This window comes from Ochotona princeps, chromosome 14, assembly GCF_030435755.1.
Source record: "Ochotona princeps isolate mOchPri1 chromosome 14, mOchPri1.hap1, whole genome shotgun sequence".
Classification (NCBI taxonomy): domain Eukaryota; kingdom Metazoa; phylum Chordata; class Mammalia; order Lagomorpha; family Ochotonidae; genus Ochotona; species Ochotona princeps.
In genome coordinates, this window is record NC_080845.1 from 26,199,341 (window position 1) to 26,223,587 (window position 24,247).

A 24,247-nucleotide genomic window follows, 5' to 3' on the forward strand; every position below is an offset into this window, starting at 1 on the left:
CACAGAGTAATTAGAGGAAAAATCTAGGCAACGGTACATGCTGTTTCCTTGCTCTGCAGAGGAGGCAGGGAGGACACTGGGGTAGGCAGCACAGCATGCTAAAAGCACGTCTGTATGCACAGGGCAATGATGGGCCGAGGATGCAGGAGTAAGCTAGGATCCAGCTCCAGTCTCAGTCTATTGTTGCCAGGTCGACCCACCGAAACAAAACAAAACAAAAACCCCAAGAGGTCAGATCATGGCAAGAATTGCTGCTTTGCAAAGTACATGAAAGAACATCTTTTTTTTCCAATTCCCAGTGTGGTGGGAATAAGGGAGAAAGGGTAAGGTTAAGGAAAGAGGTTAGAGTTTACTTCCCTCTGGCATGAGGGCACACCTCGCTAGAACCAGGCAGACAAGGTCTTAGGAGGCTTCTCTGTGGAATTTGTCTTCCGGTGAAGGTGGCTGGTTTCTGGCTGTGTTCCTTATTGCCCTGCTGCCTGCCTTCAGCACATGCAGGTGCACCAACTCCAGACACAGGCAGTCAGTTATCCTCACTTTGTCTGGGCTAGACATGTGGGAATGTGGGAATGCTAAGCTTGTGTTCTTAACCACTGTACTTTTTCACGGGGCAGTTTTTCAGTGTTGACTTTAGTTCCTACAGCAGCATATTGCCATTGAAGTGGGGACTTTGTTGAGCCTGGATCAATGGTTTAACTGAACTTAAAGTATTATGATTTACTATGTCTATATAATTTCTCCTCAATATTATGCTGCAGAATTTAAATATAAGGTTAATTTTTAGGAGCTTGTGCACATTAATTCATACAAAATCTGTTGTTAATCTGGCCTTTATCACATTTGTACACAGAAATGTTTGAGATTTTATAAGAGTTTTATACTAAACACAAGTTGGAATGTCTAAATGCTGAATCACTGGACCAGAGAACATAGGTCTGTCAATTGAGTGCTCCTAAGGCAGTCTCCCTGGACAACTGGCCAATTTTTTTTTTTGCCCCTGATAGATGAAACAAAAGCAAAGTGAGAAGTTAAACTGTGGGGTAACTTCAACAGAACCAGCAAGAGAGAATCCCAGCAAACCCAGGTCAAGGGATTTCGCACAGCCTGACCTCTCTGTAAGTGCCATCAGAACCATGGGGAATTCCAGCTGGAGGCGTCTGCACCACTCTAAGCCGAGACTTTCTGTGAGTGGCAGAACTTTCATGCAGAATCTACCCTGCGCACACACACAACCCACAGCACATTTGTTCAAGATCACACAGCAGCTGTTTAAAAAAACATGGGTGAATGTCCTATATCAAAAGGAATGATTGAATTCATGTATAACATATTAAACATTTTTTTAACCTGCTCGGGTACCTGTAGCCAGGCCTTGTGGCTCCCCCGCAAAAGGCCTGCCCGGCTGAAGGCAGGCAAAGCCCCTTTGGCCACTCAGTGGTGTACCCTCACGGTTTGAAGGGTCTTGATTTACAGGGGAATGATGGGATCTCAGGTGATAGTGAGTGGTTTTTATGCCCAGGTTAGGAACTACAGCTGAGGGACTTGCATACACACGTCATGGACTTGCCTATGGAAGTAGGGGACTGAAAGTAAATTGGTTTGGAGGGGAGAACAAGGGTGAGAGAAGTGGGTCTGATAGCAGAATCTATGGGGAAAGTGTGGGCTCACCCCATGGAACTGCAATCTCTGCTGGTTCACTCAAGAACTGTAGGTGGGGTCAGACCTTGCTGGGGAACTAAGGCGCATGCCTGCTGGGTTGGGGTTCCCACTGGTGAGAATGAGAATGGGTGCAGCAGGCTTGGTTGGACATGGCTACAGTCTGCACCAGTGTGGGTGTTCACTGGGACTGTCAGATTGGGCTACGCTCCAGCCCCCACTGGTACTCCTGAGAGTTAGGTGTAGAACAGGCTAGACTAGCTCTTGACTCCTGCTGAACTACATGAAAGCTGTGTCTGGGCATGGACCAGGCATTGCTGGGCTGCAACAACCAACAAGACAAACCAGAATGGGTGTGGCTAGTTGAGAATGGGCACTGTTCTTGCTAGGGCAGGAGGTAGACAAAATCAACTTGGACCAATGATCCACTGGTGTGCACGGGAACTGCCACTGGGAGGAGACTCAATGGAGGATCTTGGGAAACTCCTTCATTGGGATGCAGTCTCTGTAGGTGAGCACAAGAAGCAAGGCAAGGAGCAGCCTGGACCATGTCAGGTCATAGTACCAGCTGGCATACGTGTGGGTGAGGTCTGGGGACAGACCAGTCTGGGCCAGCACATAATACCCACTAGCAGATCTGAGACCAGGATAGGGGGCAGGAGGAGCCAGATCAGGCTGCAACACAAGCCAGTTCACATTAGGACCAGGACAGCAATCAGGCTGGGCTGGGCAGAACTGGGATAGGCTGCAGCACCCACCAGCAGGAGCTGGAACAAGGGGAAGACTAGACAAGGCCAGGCTGTGCAATAAGATCATCAACGCTGAGGTGAAATGTGTCACGCCAGCCTGGGCCCAGTGGGGGCCGGATTCGTGAGTCACAGGGATGGGGAATCTGACAGGGCTCAGGTACACTGGCTCAGGTCCTGGGGTCCACCTACCTGCATGATGGGGGAAGGATTCCTGAGCCCCGGGGATAGGGGAACTGGTGGAGCCTGGGTTGCCTTGCCCAGATTTTGGAGCCATCTGGCAGGACTCAGGTCCTGGGGCCCACCTACTAGGTGGGTGTTGGGTTTGGGCGGTGTTTGGGATGCTTGGCCTGGGTCCTTGAGACTTGCCTGCAAGAACATGTTCTACTTAATGAAAAAGGTGGAACAGTGGACACAGGCCTTGTTGTAAAAGGAGAATATGGCAGTTCATTTGGTGCTGTAGCAGAAGAAAAACAGAACTAACTGGACAACTACCCCAAACAATGACAGCAAAAAAATCTCAGTGAATGGAGTCAATACACATTGGGAGGGTGAAATCAGCATCTCAAAAATTTTCAAACCACTTGGGCAGAACCCTCAGAATGTGTACACATAGAGACTCTGGGTTGATATGAGGTTTCTTCATCCCTGGGTACTGGAACATGTGGAAAGTCATGAGTGGTTTCCCCCTTTGTCTCTCCTCTTCCCCCAGGAACAACAAGAAAAAATTTGAGAGCAATGAGTTCACCCAATTTCCTAAAAAAATGTATTAATTCAGATGCCCAAAGCAAGTGCCACCTCAAAGACGAGAACTTCTCTTATGAGGTCTCGTGGGAAACCTCACTGTTGTGGCCACTTACACTATACTGGTGTTTGCCCAGGGATGGAGGGAAGAGGAGAAAAAACAGGAGATATTAGTCAGAAACAGAGCCATAAAGAAGGCTCTGCTTCAATACTTACAATAGCGGTCGGTGTGGCGGCCAGCACACAGTAGAGCACCAGGGGGGTGATGAAGCTTTCGTCCTCTGTCCCTGGGTAAGGCTTCATTAGGTCTCCATCTTGACAGAAGAATCCTTGGATATGCACCTGAAAAGTGTCCGTGCATTCGAAGTAGTAGGCAAGCAGCACTGTCCCAGCCATGATGACAAGCTGAAAATACAGCATGGCCATACAGAGACATCAGCAGGGCTTTGGAACAGTCTAACCCCTCAGAGCTCTCTCCCTCCATCACCCAGCAGCTCTCCTGCTCCTATACTGGTGAATGCATGCCTGCTTGCATTCTGGGCTGTGAGCTTGCCTGCCTGCCTGCTAACATCGGCTATCAAAACCCTCCAGCACAATAATGAGCAGCTTCCATCTGAAAGGGCATTCACAGCCAGACTTGTAGACATGCCAAATTCTGCAGCTACACTCCAAGCAGAGGCATGGAGACCAGGAGAAAACTAAATCTTCATTCAGAATAGAGGTGCAACATCAAAGGACAGTGGTAGATGTGTTGGTTAGAGAGATGTGAGATCTGATCATGAAAAGTCTCATAAAATCGTAGAGGGAGACTTACCTTATAGGTTATTAGAGAAAGTGAAGCATGAATGAATGAACAAGAAAACTAAAGCCTAGACAGGCTAAGGGAGCTATTGAGAACCACACCTTAAATTCCTGGTTGGTGTTCTGTAAGAGCTTTTATCATCTTTTTTTATCACTTCTATCATTTTCCATAGTGCTTTACTCCTGTAACCTAAAATCTGATATTGCTATTATAGACACATCTTTCATAAGACTTAGATATGACACAAAATAATCCTTTTGTTTTGACTCAGATACCCCAGATTCTCAATAAGGCTTAAATATTTTAATAGCCTTTTTGGATTTTTAATAGCTATACAGAGTTGAGGAGGTAAGCAAATGCAGCCATGATTTTCTTATTCATAATTAAGAAACACAAATGTCAAGATCAGCTGGTGACAAAGATAGAGAAAAACCAGGGCTTCAAGATTTCTCCCTGTATCACCATGAAGTTTTTCAATCTAAAACTTTTATTTCATAGATAAGGCATAGAAATGGACTAGACCACCATGGGAAGATGAAACAGGTGCCTGGATTAGCGAAAGTAGGAATATTAAATTGGAAAAATACTTTAAATGCTAAGTTGTTTACAAGTACCAAAGTCGTCATTATGGAAAAAATCCTGAACCTGAAAAATCTCTTTATATAAGTATGGCTATTTTAAAAAAAAGTTCATAGAGGGCAAGGAGGAAAAAGCTACAGTATTTTCAGGGCTTATGCAATCTACCATTTTTATTACCAGTATAGGAATGAAAAACCTTAGATGACAAGGCTGGTTAGTCTAAGTGTCAGAAACATATTTTCTCATCTCCTGGACAAAACCAAAAAATGATCTGAAAGAAGGAATCAAAACTTAAGCCTACTCAAAACAGAAGAGATGTGAGGAGGCACAGTAGCTCAAAGCCAGCACAGCCTCACCACTGCACCTGCTCTGGAACCAGCCTCCACTTACAGAACACCACCTCTGCAGTTGCTATCCATCATGACAAAGTACTATTTTCTCTAAGTGATCTAGATCAGCACTCTTACGATGCCTCAGGGAACTTTCAGATGTCCTAGTTGTAATGTGTCTCAAGCATAAACTCCTAAGTATCCCCTATAAGGATCTTTCAGGGTAAAGTTCTCTGCTGGGTACAGGATGGTCAGGCTTTCATTAGAAGTAGGTCACAGGTCACCCTACCCATTAATATGCCTTGTATAGGAAATGTTTCTGGCCTGGCATTTCTGTCTAGTGTACCACAGTGCCTCCCCTGTCACAAATTCCTGACCAGCCACTAATCTTTGGATACTGTTACATGTCTTTCCAGGTCTGCAGCTATTCACTGATCATATATTACTTCTCTTCCCAAAAGCACAGGAGCAGGTAGAATTAAGCTGCATAAAAGATAGATGTAGAGCGGCTAAAGACCTCGCCTTGAATGCGTCAGGATCCCATATGGGTGCCGGTTCTAATTCCGGCAGCCCCGCTTCCCATCCAGCTCCCTGCTTGTGGCCTGGGATGGCAGTCGAGGACGGCCCAAAGCCTTGGGACCCTGCACCTGCTTGGGAGTGCAGGAAGAAGCTCCTGGCCTTGGATTAGCTCAGCTCTGGTCGTCACAGTTGCTTGGGGAGTGAGTCAATGGACTGAAGATCTTCCTCTGTCTCTCCTTCTCTCTGTATATCTAACTTTCCAATAAAAATCAATCTTAAAAAAAATGAGTCAATGTGAAATCAGTAGAAAAAATTTAAAACAGATTTTAACAGCAAATATAAAACTGTAAGAGTAATGTTGCATGTCCAAATTTAATATCTATGAATAGATCTTGAATTGCTGCTTGATTGATTTAATTCTGAAACCAACATGGAGAAACCTGAATGAAAGGTCCTGCAAGTGGTTGCATTCAAAGATAATCTTGGAGCCCTAAAGGACAGAGAAGTTGCACAAGAGCTTCAGCAGCTTAGGGGACTGAACTGATCCACCAGCACAAAGCAGGTCGCTTTGACTCTTTCCCTAAACAGCCAGAAATGCCTCCTTCTTATTTTCAAGTAATGCTCAAATTCTTTAAGTGCCACATTCCCTTCCTTTTCAAGCAAACAGAAAATCCAGTTGTTGATTTCTAGTTGTCTATTGAACATTCTCTTGTCACAACATTGCAGACAGTAGGCAAAAAAAGTTGCATGCGTAGAACAAAAACAGTTTGAGTCTACATTCGTGCACAGAGATCTGCCTCACTGCGCTGATGATGCTACTTGATTAGCCTCCGTGGATGCCCTGCTGGCTCCCTGTCCTGAGCCATGATTCATCACTGTCTAGGTTTGTGTCACTGTTGCCAGCTGGTGCTGGTCATCTCTGTTATCTTCCGCAGCCCCATTTAGGGATGCATGAAGGGAGGCCATAATGTTGGTGTCACATGAGCAGATGGTGAGGCTGTGCCAGGCCCAAAGACTGGTGGGAAGGTGGGAGATGTCAGTGTGTAAGAAGCAATTAGAGCTTTGGGAGGATAACAAGGTGGAAGGAGCTCACACATCAGGGACTTTGCTCAGCTGTCACTTCTACCATTAAAAGCTAATTCGGAAAGTGCACTGATTATTTTAAAGAACACAGATGCCAGCATGTCATGGTTGATACTGCCACATTTTCCTGTAGGTTGTGGATCCTGGAACAATTGTGGAGCACTAGTTTATATAATCTGATATGTGATGGTGAAGAGATGACCCTGGGTAATAGTGAAATGACATATGTCTGTGTCTCCAGGGAAGATATTTGGCTGGGAAGATGGCTGGTAATGGTACTGGAAAATAGAGGTGCAATGTAAGGGGCATATTTCAAGCTGAACGTTTAAGTATCCAAGGATGTGCAGGATAGAATGTCATTAATATTTTTCTGATTTATATTTGTAACCTGATTTTGCAAGGTCACAAGGATTCGCACAGAAATATTTTTCATACAGATTTAAGATGTGCTGTTCCTTGGAGTCTTCAAACACTGTTTGCATCACAACCATGTCAAGCTCTGATACAGTACTTTTCGTGCCTTGAATGTCCTTATCCCTCCACTCAACAGGATTAAACATATTCCATGGAGGTGGAGCAAGATCATGGTCTTTAGACATCAGGCTGGCCTTTCCACCCTTTGGTATGCTTTTCTCCCTCAAGCAATAATCCCCTTCTGCATCAGTTTGACAGACACCTGCAGCATGAATCCCACTTGGGAGCAGCTGCCACCTTCCTATATTCAATGACACCTGTTCTCTGTGTGGAAGGCCATTCTTAGGTTGCATCACTAATTACTTGGATTGGGGAGACTGGGAATTTCTCACTCTCACAGGACTCTTTAAAGTTTGGGCTCAGAGATAACGCCAAGAACAGTTGTTGATTGACTAATTAGCATTGATAGCTTATGGCCAAACCAGAAAGAAAAATTCTTAAAGGAGGAAACATTTATGACCTCAGGTAGGGTGTTCAAGGGGATCTTTGTTTAACACACCATTTGACACCTGAGGTCATGAATGTTTCCTCCTCAATTACTTTGCTCACAATAGGAATTAAATCAACTTTCACTACATCTAGAATCTGTAAGAAGCTAGAACAGGAAACAAGAAAAGTGATAAAAAGACAGGATTTGCAATTTTTAAGTTCCTGAATATTATTCTGGCATAAAAAGAATGAAACTCTACTACTTATATTTAAATGGACACAACTCGAAGACATTGTATTGAGTGACATATGGTAGGCACAGAAAGACAAATACCATACATTCTTCCTTATATGTAGAAGCAAAAATTTAAAAATGCCTACAGTATTGCTGTAAGTATAATTTTGTCAAACTTTGTATAAAATGGTTAAGGATGATACTATAGCTTAAATGATTATTTTACGATTCACTACAACGAGAAATGGACATACTTCTGATTCGTGTTTATAATCCTTACCTTTATACCTGATGAGTTACTGTCTTTTTACTTGTTGCAGTCATTTAGTGGAGTATTACATCTTTGACTATAATGAAATCTAAAAATAAACTATCTCAAAAATTTTTAAAAAGGTAAGAGAAGGTTAAAAATAGACATTATATTCTTAGAATTGCATCTCTGCATTAAGCAGAGTATGTTCTCTTTATCATACATTTGCCAAGGCCAAGAATTTGAAGTATTTGTAACATTATATATGAGGAATTTTTAAAAAGCTTACAGGAATATCTTATTATAAAAGCAATGCATGAATATTTTTCACTGAAATAAACTTATTTTACATATCCATACTTAAAATCAAAAGACAGCCGCTTTCAGGATGAAATATTTTGCTTCATGATACTGTTAGTGACAAAAAAGTGACAGATACACTGTGTGACCTACATTCCTGTGTTTGGGTTTCTTCATTTGAAAAATGGGCTAACGAGAACTTCAAGGGATAGGTACTACAGCACTGAGAGGATCAATGAGAATGGTGCATCAAGTGTCCGGCTCACAAAAGTAGAGTGGATAGACTCAATGTTACAAGACTCCATCCTAGGGATAATTTCTCTCAGCTTAGATTTTAAAAACTATGGATTGTATATGACACACCAAATCATTTTGTCTAGCCCTGCCAAGGCAACTGCAAGTGGGACTCCAAATTCAGTACATCAGTAGCAGGCTAACTAAGCTGGTATTTTGTGTGGCCCATCCATGATGTTACAAACATCCAAATGGCACTTGGCAGAGGAAAGGTTCCCTATTCTTACAAACAAAGAAGACATCTGTTCACAGATCACATGCATGCTGGAGACATGCTGAACCTCTGATGTCATTTCACTGCCTCTTAAAGTCTGCAATTGATATAGTAAGATAGCTATAAAATATTTTAGAGTCGCACACTTAGTGCTAGAAATTATACTTTCTCTAGCTGGCACCAAGAAAGTGGATTCAAAATTATTGGTTGGAGGCTAGAAAGCAGAAAGTCACATTGGTTATCCCAGTAACCAGTTAGAAAGGAAAGACTGCAATGATGGTGATCAAATACGAGGCTCATGCCTTCACTTGCAATGTCAGATGCTGTTCACACAGTAACTGTACCTGTTAAGGTCTGTATCTTATTGAGAACCTTTCACTGGACCTTTGGGTTATTGGGGTTATTCAACAAATGATGATAAATGAACTTGGAATGATGTGCCTTTTTTTACATGAGACTTTGAAAGCAAACAGAACAAGGTGAAAAGGAAAAAGATTTTATCACCTCAAAATCCAAGGCATTTTGTTCAGTAAAATAACAACAAAGTTAACAGTGGTTGATAAACTTCAAGATATTTGGCAGACATAATTTATAGAAAAATCTCAAGGCAAAAAGACAAAACAAGATAGAAACATGGGCCAAAAAAAAAAAAGTGAAGTATCAATAAACCTGTAACAGAATGGGCAATCCAGCAGTTGCTGGTGCTGGGCTCTGCCATCCTGTAAGGACTAAATATTACATCTTCAGGAATTTTCTGAGCTAATTACTAAACAGCTGGTAACGTAAAATTTATAAACACCTCTCTTTCACGAATGCCTACACCTCCCAAAGCTGGGATTCAATGTTTACCAGCCGCAAAGGGAAACCCAAGTGCTGAGCACTCACATACATGGGCTCGCTAACAGAGAAAGGAAAATCAAAACAGTGGAATGCCTTTTTTTTTAACCAATTGGCAAAAATTTATTAAAGGTTGACTATACAGAGTTATAGTCAATTATAGGATAATTGATGATGTAGTAAGTGGAACATCATGCTCCGCTAAGTGAGTTAACATCAATGTAAACATTTTGAACTATATTCTGCCAGTGCCTAGCAAGATAAAGCCTGTGAATGCCCTGACCCTAGTGGTCTCCCTCGTGGGTACAAAAGAGGAGCAAACCTTAGGTCTGTGTAAATAAATAATGATGAAGATACAGTGCTGTTTGATAAAAAAAAAGGTGAAAGAGCTGGAAGTAACAGAATAAAAGTAAAATAAGAAACATCGTATGATGGAGTGTAATACAACTGTTAAATAACATTCACAAAATATTCTTTTAAATAATGAATTTAATCCTCACTATTCTATGAAGAAAATGTTATTAATTTAACTCAATTATTCAGATAAGGTGCATGAAAGTTAGAATTTAAGGAACTAGTCCAAGATCATACAGCTTGTAAGTAGAAGAGTCAGTATTGATTCTGTAAAGCCTGGTCTAGATTCTTTCCTCTACATCAACATGTTCTACTGACCAAAGTTTAAAATCTCCAAGTGAAAAACAGGAAAAAAAAACAAAAAAAAATGTAGTATAATGATATTTAAGTGAAAACACGTTAACACACTATACTTTTTAGGACACACACATTCAAGAATATAGAAGTACATTACAGTAAATATGGAATGAAGAGGAGAACTAATCAAATGATTGTATCACATAATGATTATTAAGATGATTCAACTTGGCATACTTGAGGACCAAATGCAAATAAAAACCAGTCTAAAGTTAGCATCCTATTGTCCTAGCAGTGTCAGTATTAATGAATAGTGAGTTTGATAAACAATCCCTAAGCATGGGCAAAATCTGAATAGTTGAAAAAGAAAACAGAATGAGTATAAAAATAAGGATCATGCTGTATGCTAATGAATTATTAATCTTTTGTTCAAAAAATAACCAAGACATTTATAGCAATGATTGCACAAAAGCATACAACTCCAAGCATTTAGAGCTACTACTGTCTATTCCAAAACATATGGGATATTTTCAGTGACCTACACTGTTATGATTTTGAAAGATCAAGACATGATTAGTTTCTATTTAAATATGAAAGCATCTCTTAAAAATGTTTATTTACAATAGAAATTCTTTTCTCATGAGCTTTTGAATTATACATTCTATTTAGAACAAAAGGCACTGAGAAATGATTCTATGATTCCACGTTAGAATGAAAACAAAACACTGATTATTTTGCATGGCACCTGGAGCAACATGTTAAAGATTCAAACTAAAAAAAAAAATGAAGGAAACAAGATAGATCTTTTTATGTTTACCCTAATACAGTTTTAAACGCAAGTGCATATGCTATTTAAATTCCCTAGCCAGAAAGTAACAAGACTTTTGTTTCTGTAGTGAACTTCTAAGTTAGTTGAGAATAAGGTGAGCAAGAAAAGGAACAACATTTTCTTCAACCAATTTGATTTTTGTTCTAATTAAAACAGCTAATTCTCAGCATTTCAAAAATGATAGATGTTCTTACTTTTCTTTAAAAGTGAAAATTTTATTTCTCTTTAAAGTTACTCCATAAGTTATCTGTCTCACCAAACACTTTAAATGTCCTACATACATAAACACTCAAACTCCTGGTGACTGTCAGATATCACAGGTGCTCTGGCCTACAGCTGCTGCACTGGGGCTGCATCTAAATGAAGCCAATTACCCAAATACAGCAATCAAGGGAGCATCTAGTTTCATCTAGCTTGACAGATGTTTTACGTCATGGGAATAACGCTTCACACTGATGGAAATGTTCTATACCTATACTTCCACTGAACAACCCACAAGCTGCAGGACCTACCGAGTACTTGAAATGCAGCTAGTACAACCAAGTAAAGGGATCTTAATTTTATTTCATTTTAATTTGTGTAAATTAAAGCAGCCACACATGGCTGGATACTGGATAGCATAGAATGGCCTTGCATTATAATAGCAAGTTATGAGCCAAGCAAGAATTCAGAGTCTTTCTCTCCCTAACATCTTATTTTACAAATACATAAATTATAACATACAGCATCAGATTTTACTCAATAGGAGCGGACATTTAGCCTAGTAATGAAGATACTCACAGCTAACATCAAAAAGCACCTGTATTCCACTCCTGGCTCCAGCTGCACATTCCATTTTCCTAATGCAAACCCTGGGAGGCAACAGTGATGGGACAGGTAATTGACCTCCTGTTGCCCACACTGGAAGACTGGATTGTGTTCCCAGATCCAGGGTTTGGCCCAATCCAGTCCTGGTTATCATATTTAAGGAATGATCATGCAGATAAGAGAGCATTTATTATTTGTTTACATATTTTGGGTAAAATTTACTAATTAAAATTAACCATTAATATTTGGTGTATATTCAAGATTTATTTTCTAAGCATATAAACACACACAACTATAGGTTGAGTTTCAAATATATGAAATAGAATCCCACTACACATGCTCTTTTACAGATTATTTTTCTCTCAATACATTGTGACCATCATTCTATGTAAGTGAAGAGAAACATTTACAGACATTTCTTGCTAATGCACTCCTATCATTTCCAGCTAAGAAATCCTGATCAACACAGAAGTGCTCTGGGATGAGATTTACCTTTAGGGTTATTATGCTGTGAGTATCAAGTGTTCTATTTTAGGATTAAGAAAGATAAGCAGGTGGAAACTCAAAAGATGAGAGCTTTGGATGTCAAGTAGAGGAAGTTAAATTTTATTACCCGCTCCAGAAAAAAATACCAGAGGATTTTGAGCAGAGAGGGGGACCAGATCTGTCATTGGAGAGGATGACCCTGGCAGTAATCCATGTGAGACTGAAGCTGAGACCATGTTTAGACAAATCCGATTTGGCACAAAGGTTTGTATACAGGTCAGTTACAGTTGCTCCAATACCTGTGAAACTTTTGTGCTATCACATTTCCAAAGCAAGTTCACAAGATCTCTTTTAGCTCTTGCAATTCACAACAGTAAGTGAAATACCATGTTTTGTTATAGTTTAGCTCTCAGCTATTATTGAAAAGTTACAAAATAAGTCATTAAGTTTTTAAGGAGCACCTACTAAGGTACAAAATCGAGTCTGTCACCATGATAGAGGATGCAATGACCAGGGCTGGGCCAGGCTGAAGCCAGGAGCCTGAAGCACATTTCTGTCCTTCCAAATGGGTATGAGAGCCTAAGCCTCAGCATTTGGGTCATCTTCCATTGCTTTCCCAAGTGATTATCATAGAGCTAGATTGGAAGCGGAGCAGCAAGGACTTGAACTGGCACCCATCCTGGATGCCAGCATTGCAGGCAGAGCCTAATCTGGAATGTCACAGTGCTGGCTCCAAGGATGGCTGATTTTTAAGAAGGTAAGGGGGAATACAGACCAAAAGAAACAGTATGGAATGCAGGCAACACCGAGTCTGGTTCTAAATCCATTAGCTCAAGAAATGTGGCAAGCAAACATGGCCACTTGGGAGGACTTTAAGAAAACCAGAGATTAAGAAGAATCAGTTGTGAGTTAGAAGAGGCAGGGATTTGCTGATGATGGGCAGGCACATTTTAGAATTCTTAAGGTAGCAATTCTAGGATCAAGGAGGTGGGGAGAAAGCTTGGAGAAACCCATGTGGGCACATGAGACCACAGGAAAGGGAGGACTAGTATCCTTGCTTTTATAATTGTGGTTAACATGGACAGGAGCCAAGGACAGCACAGAATTAGTCCCAATATTGTCTGAGGCTAATTGGATTTGGTTTGTTGACAAGGGAGAAAGTCTTTTCTGGTATTCTATGATTCAAAAAATAAGCCTTTATGTGTTACTTTAGGAAGGTGAATATGCAAATTTTATTTGTTAGAAAGGTAAAGGAGAGAGAGAGAGAATCCCCTATCTACTGATTCATTCCCTAAATGTCCCTGAATAGTTGGAGCTAGACCAGGCTAAAGCCAAAGGACTGCAATTCAATCCATGTCTCCCACACGGATGGCATGGACCCACTTGTGCTATCACTCCTGCTGTAGATGTGCATTAGAAGCTGGAATTGGGAACAGAGCCGACTTAAACCCAGGCACTCCTACACAGGACAGGAATGTCCCAAGGAAGCTCTTCACTGCCATGCCAAATTCTTGCCTCGGAGGGGATCATTTTAAAAATGTTTTTATGATTGAAATGTCAATGAGGTGGTCACAGAAGGTGGTTAAGAACTCGCATTTACTTTTACCATATTGGTTACTCATTACTATGTCAATTAATTCCATAATGATGTAAATTTTTGCTGATGGTATGTTGGAGTCTTTAATTGATCAGGATGATACTCTGCTGGCTCTGTCTTCAGACCAGAGAGGGAATACCTAAGAAGCTGTTGAACTTGACTGGACAATAAGATGCTGGACTCTAGGTTTGGTATATACTTGCAATGGGGGAATTTCAACTGAACTTGAACTGTGGTTATGCAACAAGGTGGAGGAATCCACCATGGTGGCAGGGTTTGGGGAGGGGTGGGGAGAATCCAAGTACCTATGAAACTGTGTCACATAATATAATGTAATTAATGAATTAAAATAATAAATAAATAAATAATAAGCTTAAAAAAATAAAAATGTTTTTATGGTGAAATGCTTTCTAACTGGCAATCTAGCACTGGGCAGCATAAATTCAACACCTAGTAGTATTAAAACAAAAAACCATTGGTGGGGATTCCTTTATTGTACCAGGCATAAAAGATGATGTAGATTAAGGAAAGCACTCATCTGCAGCCATAAATCCTTCAATACAGCTGTGCCAGCACCCACCAGCATGCGCAGGCCAGGGCTGGGCGGATGTTGGAGGTGCCCAAAGGGGACCCCCAGACTGGCTGCAGCACCCACCAGTACAGGGAGGAATGGGGGCAAGTAGATCCAGGCTGCAGCACCTGTTGGCATGCATGGGGGCTGGAATTGGTGCAGGCCTGGTTGAGATTCCTCAGGAATGCCCTAATTGTTGCATACAAGGCTGGTTCTGGGCAGGGTCGGGAGGGGCATGGGGAGAATACTGGGCTGCAGCACCTGCAGCACACATGAGACCCTGGTCTATTGACCAGTTCAGTAGGAACTCTTAAGAAGAAGGCCTGATTGGTTCACTCCACCTGATTCCCAACCTTAAGGCATACCACACGGACGTATGGTCTGGCCTTGAAACACATGATACGGCACTGGGCCAACCCTATTGCTGACTCCATATAAGGAAAGATAATATAGCAGGATGCACACGAAAGAATAACTGGTCTCTCTAATTCAACAGAGAACTGTGAGTGCCTCACCTAAAGGTGGAAAGCAGAGCAAGTTGAACAACACCACAGGCCAATTTTTTTCTCCACCAAGCATCTAAGGCTATGGATATACCAAAATACAGAAAGCCAGCAAATATGGGAAGGTGTGTCTCACACCTAGTGCAACAAGGCCAACACCATCTCAGAACAATTGAGACTATCAGGGTCCCAAGGATAAAACCCATGGATCATCTCTGCTCCTGGCACTGATTGATCTGGCAGCAAGGACTGGTGCAACATCCCTGCCACACAACCACATGGGTCGTAGGTTCTTCCCCCCTGTTCTCCCCCACCACCACTCTATTCCCATCCAGAGGCCTGCATGGGTCTGTAATTCCCTCACCTATGTAACAAACATTTTAATATAAATTTATTTAAAGTTTAAAAAAAAACACAGCCATGGCTAATGCTGTGATGAGATAATGCTAATTATCTGGCTGCCTCAGAAGCTTTCCTGGTTAGTTGGAACTCCAGAAGGTACATCTTTGTTTTGGTATGCTCCTAGGTCAGAAATACCTGCATCATTTGGTAATAACAGCCTAATATACTACCATAGAATGATAAGCTTCACACCATCTCCATTCTCCAATGTGTGGAATATATGATCCTGTCCTCACCTCCAACCAGGATTCTTATGTTGCATTGTTAATGGAGAAAATGTGAGAAAAAAATATTGTCTACAGCCAACAAAGCTAGTGACAGAGGCCTATCACATACCACAGTCCTGTATGACAGGCATAGCAGTTATTCTTGGAACTCTTAGCTGTTTCATGATAATACTCCAGGAAATTAGTACCAGGTGATTAGGATGGGGCCATCTGTGAGGACACACGCGGGAGCACCTTTTCAGATATGTGAAATGGATAGCATATCATGAATTTGGAAATACATGTCTGAATGACTGTTCCTAAAATACTCAAAGTTCCCAAGAGTTGAAAATTCTGATTGTAAAGTATCTTGTCCAGAAGACAGACACAGGGCAATCTGGCATGGTGTATTGCCAGACACGTGCACTTCAAGGATTTAATTTTAGATAAAGCCACAGGGCTTTGCCGGAGATGGCTGAGTCTTTCAGTTAAGTCCCTAAATCTGTCAGCTGATATGGTGTATTTTAGATTGTGGCATGAAGAGGGGTATAGTCATGCTGATTCTACTAAATTTGGATCTTTACATGAAGCAAAAGGTTGCTGCTGTTATTTATGCTTTGCTCTCTATTCTTAGATTCTATTATTTCCAAATGCATTCTGTTAGGGGGATATTATTACCACCCCCATCTCCCAACAAACCCAAGATGACTTTCATATTTGTGTTTCAGCCTGGGTGGGGCCGCCTTCAATTTCTGCATTTGGAAAGAATGGCCAATTATTTGGTCAGCCATGTAAGCTAAGAGCCTGGAGTCATTTCGGCAGTTTGAGAGAAACAGACCCTGAACAGATATTACATATTTGCTGTTTTTGTTCTAAATTGAAATAAGATAAGAACAGGTATTAAGCTGCTTAGAGATTTGAATTAGAAGGACAATTATTTTAATACATGTGATTGGGAAAGGCTCTCAGAGCCCATAATCTCCCAATTTTTATGAAAAAGTGTCACCGTGGGTGTCCACGCTCAACTGAGGTTCTGCAAAGTAATACAAGCCTCTTTCTCTCACTTTGATCCTCTTGGATTGATTTTTTTGTTCCTTTTGAAAATGATTGTTCTACTTCAAAACTTTCTGAACCCAGCACAATGCATAATCTGTATCATTTGGTACTAAATGCTCTGCCATTATACTAGGGTGCATTTTACTGATCGCGCCCTGACAATGGAAATCAATGAAATGTGAAATTAGAAGACACATTCAGGGCATTTTATTTAGAGCTAGCAAGTTGAGCTGAGGATGTTCAGGAAGCTACATTCTCAGGTGGTCATTACTTGTTCACCACAGGACATTTGTTCAGTTTTAATGCTCGTCTCTGTCTTTGACCTCTTGGAATGACCACAAGAGAATAGAAAGCTCAATTTGTGAAAGAGTACTTCTCTGGCCCCTTTGCGTTTTTCACATCAGACAGAGCTGTTCCAGCCCAGTATGCTGGAACTGAGACTGCAGTCACAAAACAGTCAAGCTTTCAGAGTCTGCTATGCGATGGGACTCTGTTAAGTGCTTGTTCAATAAAGGGACGAAAGAGCGGAATTTTGCAAAGGCCAGATGCAGGCAGCAAGATGAGTGCCAATACAACACTGCACCTGCAGCCCACCCTCCTCATGTGCCTCCAGATAACAATTAACGAAGAATTTTATGCAGAATGTCATGCTTGAATCTAATCCCACTATAAATGGAAAACACTGTTTACATCAGTATTTCTCTAGACTTCCTTGCTAGACATAATGCAGACATGATGGCTATAGAAGTCCTTTCTGAGGTTAAGGTAAGGGCCTGGCATCTGTTTTTGTCATCTAGAAGTCTGGGAAGGGAGGAGTGGAGTTGCTTTGGGTTGCATAGCCTCTGTTTCTCTAGAAGTCTCATTTTCCTCAGTGTTCGGCTGCTGCCAGGGGTTATTGGGCCCTCTCTGCCATGAGTCCCTGCCCAGGTGTTCACAGAACAGCCTTGCCCCTGAAGCAGAAACTTCACTGATCACATCTCAGCATAACAGTAAGTTAATGCTGCTGTGACTACAAACACAGGCTCTAATGTGTCGGGCCCTGCTCTTGGACCTCCAGACTTGTCTTGCTGGAGGGATCGCAAAGATGCATGGAAGAGAACTAAGTCACCCCAGGTGACCGCAAGCTAACTCCCCAGGTGTGTGTGCACCATAAAGAGTAGCTGTCACTTCTCAGGAGTGAATCCAGCCAAGACCTGCAGGACTGTTTCGCGCATTCTAAGGGACCACCACACAGTCTCACAAGATAAATCAATGCTCATTACTGTTTGTCCCAGAATATTGTAGTGGTTAGTTATGCAGCATTATTGTGATAATAGACAACAGCTACTTTGGCTGCTAAGGATGATTTTGTTTGGCAGTTGAGGGTACAGGCTCTATAAGCAGACAGCTTGGGTTCAAATCGTGCTTCTGCCACTCACCAACTGTATCCTGAGTGGGGAGAACTTAAACTCTGTGCCTTAATTTCTTCGTAAACTGGAGATAGCAGCATCTACCATCAGGGAACTAATATAAAGATTTAATCAGCTAATCCTAGCTGAAGAGCTTGGAACAGACGCCAGCATAGAGTAGCCACTATAAATCAGCTATTATCATTTGTTATGATGTTGATTAGCTTGGTGAAATAGGCAGTGGATTTATCTTGCGCAATACATAACCTGCTTCTGTTGTCCTAATCGCAGATGTTAGCAGAGGTCTCCCAAGAAATTTTGTTTTTACTCAAATGCCACTGCTGCACTGCTGCTGCTCAGCATGGGCAAGACATTTTAAATGGGACCCAGGGTCGTCTTCCTAAGATTCGATTTATGTCACATCTGTGGACATTTATTTGCATTTTATCATTTGAAAGGCATTTCATCAATGTTACAGCGTTTATGCCAACTTTTCCTTATTTTAATACCATTTTAAAATTTTTTAGATGTTATAGAAAGAGCTTTGTGATCAAGTAATTATCTGATCTTGGGTAAAATTACACAGTTTCAAATAATCTATTATGCCCCCGTTTACTTGGTCTTTCATTATTTGGACATTCCATTTCTTTAGAATAACTTCACAGAGTAACCTTCATTCCCTCCCCAATATCCTGAATTTACATTAGCATGCATAGCTTGAAAGCTCATTGGAAAATTTCTTTGATATTCATTCTGTGTTGTTTCTCTGGATAATGGGATTATAGATCTTGGAACTGCAGTGTACTTTAAAAATGACCCAGTTTCTACTCTAAGGCTCAGACAAGACAAGTAACTTGTTAAAGGTTCCAGAACAAGTTAGTAAGAGAACCTATGTAGGAATACAAGGCTCTCTCAAGTTCAATAAAGTTTTACTGTTCAGTATTTGAAATGCATACAAGTAAATGTGTATACACATATGCTATATATGTTAGATGTATAATAGAAACTATCAAGACATAACGACCAATTTTGGAAGTAGGACATCAACAAAGGACATCTTGCATATGTAGCTTGTATATGGAAGTTCTTCCTGTCAAATATCTCAGTATCTCTTTCAAACAAAACTAAATACATATATATATATTTTCAGGGACCAATACTGTCACACCACTGCATGTAATCTTGGCATCCCTCATGAGAAGGCTAGTTCAAGTGCCAGCTGCTTCCCTATCTAGTAAGGCCCCTACTATCCATCCAGGAGGCCAGAGTGGAATTTTAAATTCCTGGCTTTAGACTGGCCCAGACCCTGCCTGTTGCAAACACATGGAGAGGTGGCTAGTGGATGGAGGGTCCATTCCCTTTCCTTCTGCCTCCCCACTCCTGTCAACTATTTATGTTTATATTTAATCTGGCTGCAAAACAAGTTTGAACTCCATGCATAGTATTTTTTGTAATATATATCTTCCATGAACTTTTTAGAAATCTCATTTCTGTGGGAAAAAAACTAGAATTTGAAAAAAATAGATAAAAAAGCAAAACCGAAGTTTTAACGCCTGAGTTTACAAGAGTCTGTTGCTGAAATACTGAGTGGTGGTGATGAGAGGGACAGAGATATAACTTAGTAATACAATAATATCTGAAGAATCAAGGCCCAGGGGAAAAACATACATTCTTGGCTGTTAACTAACTTATTTTTTCTGGAAATCATGTTCATTCATTAGCTTTTCTCAATTCTGAACCTCTCTATTTTCACTGCTTCTGAACGTACCTCAAAAGACACGGAACCAACAAAAAATTCTTCCTATGATTTTCTTACTGCTTCTTACCTGCTTCTTACCTACTTCCCAATCCATTTACTTTCCCATATGGTAAAGTTACTGAGGGATTAACTTCATCTGCTGCCCACACGTCTCACATTTATCTCAACAGAATCAGTGACATAATGCCAGTGAACTCTTGGCCAAAGAGAATCAGTGACTTTCTAATTGAAAAACTCATGAAGTACTTTTCAGACTTGGGCTTATCTTATGTCTGCAGCATTTGACATTTCTGGTCACTTTTTCCCCCTTTCTTGAAAGTCTCTCTTCCCTTGACTTTCTTTTTGGGTTATTTTTCTAGTTCTTGGGATTCCATCTGTATGCGTACATCTCAAGGGTTGATGCTTCTGGTGGTTCTAGCACTAGCTCTGTAATCTCCCACTGTGCTGATAGTCTTACGGGTTTAACTTCTCATACATTGAAACCTTTACGCCTTTAAAACATTTTTACTTTTGCTTACTTGAAATGTGGAGAGGGAGAGACAGATCATCCTTCTGTTGGTTGGTACCCTAAATGTCATCAGTGGCCCGGGGGATGTGTCAGGGTGAAGCCAGGAACCCAGAACTCAATTCAGGTCTCTCACAAGGGTGGCAGAGGCCCAACTACTTGAGCCATCACCTGTTGCCTCATGCGGTGAGCATTAGCAAGGGGTTGGATTGGGAGTGGGGGCAGGACTTGAACCCTGGCACTGTGATAGGCAGTGTTGGTGTCCTAAGGAGCTTCTTCACTATTGAGTCAAATGCCTGCTATACTGCCTTTCTCCAGTTGAGACCAGAATCTAATTCTCTTGTTGAGTAACATGAAATTTAAGGGGTGCTGTAAGACTTTGAACACTGTATTAAAAGGCATCCTCAGTATTTTATTCTGGTCCCTTAGAATATTCAAACCAAGTTATCATACTGTGGGAAGTCACTTTACAAGGAGTTCACCTGCAAGTACTTTGGCCAAGAGTTCACTGGCATTATGTCACAGTTTCCCTGATCTTGGACTGGGAAAGCAATAGAAGATGGCCCAAAGCCTTGTGACTCTCCACCTATGTGGGAGAACCAGAAGCTGCTTCTGGCTCCTAGCTTCACATAGGCCTAGCTCTGGTCATTGTGACCATTTGGGGAGTGAACCCCGCAAATGGAAAATCTTACTTTCTATCTCCTTTGTAAATCTGCCTTTCCAATAACAATTTAGAAAATTAAAGTGACTTGGTAATAATAAATCACTCTGACAAAAACAGAGATGGACTGCTCGGTTATCTCTTTATTAAAGAATTTTCTGGGCCAGAAGCAATGGCTCAATGGCTAAATCCTCACCTTGCAAGTGCCAGAATCCTATTTGAGCACTGATTCGTGTCCCAGCTACTCCAGTTCCCATCAATCTCCCTGCTGGTGGCCTGGGAAAACAGAGGAGGATACCCCCTAAGCTTTGGGATCCTGAATCTACAAGGAAGACCCTGAAGAAGCTCCTGGCTTCTGAATTTGGATTGGCTCAGCTCCAGCTGCTGCAGCCATTTGGGGAGTGAACCAGCAAATGAAGAATCTTTCTTTCTTTCTCTCCTCCTCTTCCTCCTTCTCCTCCTAAGTCTGATCTGCAATTCCCAATAAAAATAAATCTTACAACAAAAAAGGAACATGATGTCAAGCTATAAGGGGCAGTGGCTTGACTGTGTCCAGCAGAAGTTCATAAGCTAGAAGCTTGGTCTCCCATGTGGCAAAGTTGAGATGTCAAAGCCTTTAACAAGAAGGGCTTACTAGAGAGTAATTAGATCATGGGCTTCTGCTCTATGAATGGATTAATGCTACCTCCAAGGAGTGGGCCAACTTTAGCAGGAGTGGATTAGTTTCCAAGAGAATGGGTTCTTGTGGAAACAGTGACCTTGGCCCACTGCCAATCCTTTGCTTCTTGCCTTATCATGTGACCCTGTTCTCTTTTCTCCCATGTTGTAGCCTTTGCCTGATAGTCCACAACAGACTTCCCTTCCCAAGCTGTTTGGACACTTTAGCAATGAAAACATGAGCCAAATAAGTGACTTTACAAATCACTCAGCCAAATATATTTAGTTGCATCCATGCAAAACGAATGAAGCTGAACAAATTGTGGTTAGCTGGTAGCCTCCAACTGTTCATTCCTTTATGATCTAATTGATATTTGACCTGTGACCTTGTTCTTTTAAGACTCAAGCCAATGGCTAATACATTGGAAGCCATGGACATACTGGGGATGTTCTCAATCAATGGTTGAACAAGATGTGTTAAGAAGATCCAGCAATTTCTGCTCTCCCTCCCCCTTTCCAAGTATCATAGGGCCTTACAAGTATGATGTAGATCATAAGAAATCTGACTCATATCGACTGTTGGTTCATTGGTTACTTCACAATATCTTATTGCATGAGATACAGGCTGTTTGGGGTTGAAATAATATTACTGTTTTCCGATTGACATCATTTCACAATGATGTGAAGGGGGAGGGAGAGCAGAGAAATCTTACATCACCCTAGATGGTGTGAGGAAGAGGGGAAGTACAACCTATCAGGATCATAACTGGTAACTCATAGGCAACAGACTCGAATCAGCATTAGACAATAGCAAAACTACAAAGGCATATAGGGGGAATCAGGAGCAATCCTAACCTCTTTTTTCTTATTAATTAGTTTGCATTATGTGACAGTTTCATAGGCTCTGGGAATCTCCCCACCCCTCCCCACGCCCCTCCCCCCGGTGGATTCCTCCACCTTGATGCAGTATTACAGTTCAAATTCAATCAAGATTCTTTCCTTGCAAACATATACCAAACATAGAGTCCAGCTACTTATTGTCCAGATGGGTTGAACAGTTTCTTGGGGAGACCATTTCTGGTCCGAAGTTAGAGCTGGTAGAATATCATCCCAGTCAATTAAGAGTCCCAATATAACATCAACAGCAATTTGCAACATTATGGAATTGACATGGTTTTGAGTAACCAGTATGTTATAAATAAAAAAAAAAGCAACTTCTTAACCACAACCTATGATTAGCTCATTGACATTTCAATTTTAGTTTATATACAGGACCGGCTGCTATATACCTTAAAATGGCTATAAGGTACCATTCAGCTGTCTCGTGTCTATTTCATTTTAGTATTTAGCCATTTGTTGTGTCGAAGTGTAATTTTGCTGATCTTGGCAGATTTTAAATCCTAACAACCTCTTAACAGGAGGTCATACGTATAGAGCAGGGGTGGCCCCAGAGTGGAGCAGGAGGACAGGAGGAGGCTTGTATCCCAACCCTGAAGACTCCCAGATCCTCACCAAGGACTATCAGTACGAGCACCGAGGACTACATCCCTACTGCCAAGGAGACCACGGGGAAATGGAGTGCCTTCGGAGGCCAAGAACTCTGACATCACCCACCCCCATTTGGATCTACCACATGGGATGGAAGAAGCCCAAGTCCTGCCTTGCAGGATCCAAGGTCACTGGAACAACAACCAGGATCCCTGAGCGGTCCGCAGAAACAGAAGAACAGTAAACTTCCTTCGGGACTAGGGAGAGGAGCTTTCTCTGGTCCTTGCCTGCTTCCAACTTTGGGTCCCCACCCTCTCTTGTAATGACCATCAGGATCGCTCCAGAAACCCCTCAAAACAAACAAACAAACAAACAAACAAACAAACAAACAAACTAGAATAGATAGAGAATAACAAGGAAAGCTTAGAAACACAGGAAACGGTCAGCGGGGATGCACCTATAACTCACTGGGTGGGACACAAAGATTAGTTACTCCTCACTGGGGTATTGAAGATTTCTCTGCACACCCCTCCTGTAACTGTTCACCTAAACTGTTGACATATGTCTTGTTATAGAGTTAGACTACCCAAAAAACAGCCAGGTTCAGAGAAACCATGCTTCAGTGCTATAAACTGCTAAATACTAAAACTAAAATAGACATGAGACAGCTGAATGGCAATCTATAGTCATTTTAAGGTGTACAGAACACGGTTGAATATAAGGCAAACTGGAAATGTCTATGAAGAAGTCACAGGTTGTGGTTGAGAACCTGCATTTTCCTATTAACATATTGGTTAATCAACACCATGTCAATTAATGCCATAATGTTGTAATTGGTTGTAAATATTATGTTGGGGCTTTTAATTGATCAGGATGATACTCTGCTGGCTCTACCTTCAGACCAGAGATGGTCTCACCAAGAAACTATTGAACTTACCGGGACAATAAGATGCTGGACTGTATGCTTGGTAAATACCTCCAATGAAAGAATCTCAACTGAATTTGAACTATGGAAATGCAATAAGGTGGAGCAATCCACCGTGGGGGAAGGGTTTGGGGAGGGGCGGGGGGAATCCCAGTGCATATAAAAATGTACCACATAGGGCTTGGCAGTGTGGCCTAGTGGCTAAGGTCCTCGCCTTGATCCCATATGGCTGCTGGTTCTAATCCCGGCAGCTCCACTTCCTCTC

At 41.5% G+C, this 24,247-nt stretch overlaps 1 protein-coding gene across 1 annotated transcript in view; it reads right to left on the reverse strand.

The window, feature by feature from the left end:
- Positions 1–24,247, reverse strand: part of PLPPR1 (phospholipid phosphatase related 1) — a 234,163-nt gene that overhangs the window by 52,761 nt on the left and 157,155 nt on the right. The window contains exon 3 of the mRNA XM_004580948.2: positions 3,363–3,551. Within this exon, the coding sequence (XP_004581005.1) occupies positions 3,363–3,551 (189 nt within the window). The remainder of the gene's footprint in view (positions 1–3,362; positions 3,552–24,247) is intronic.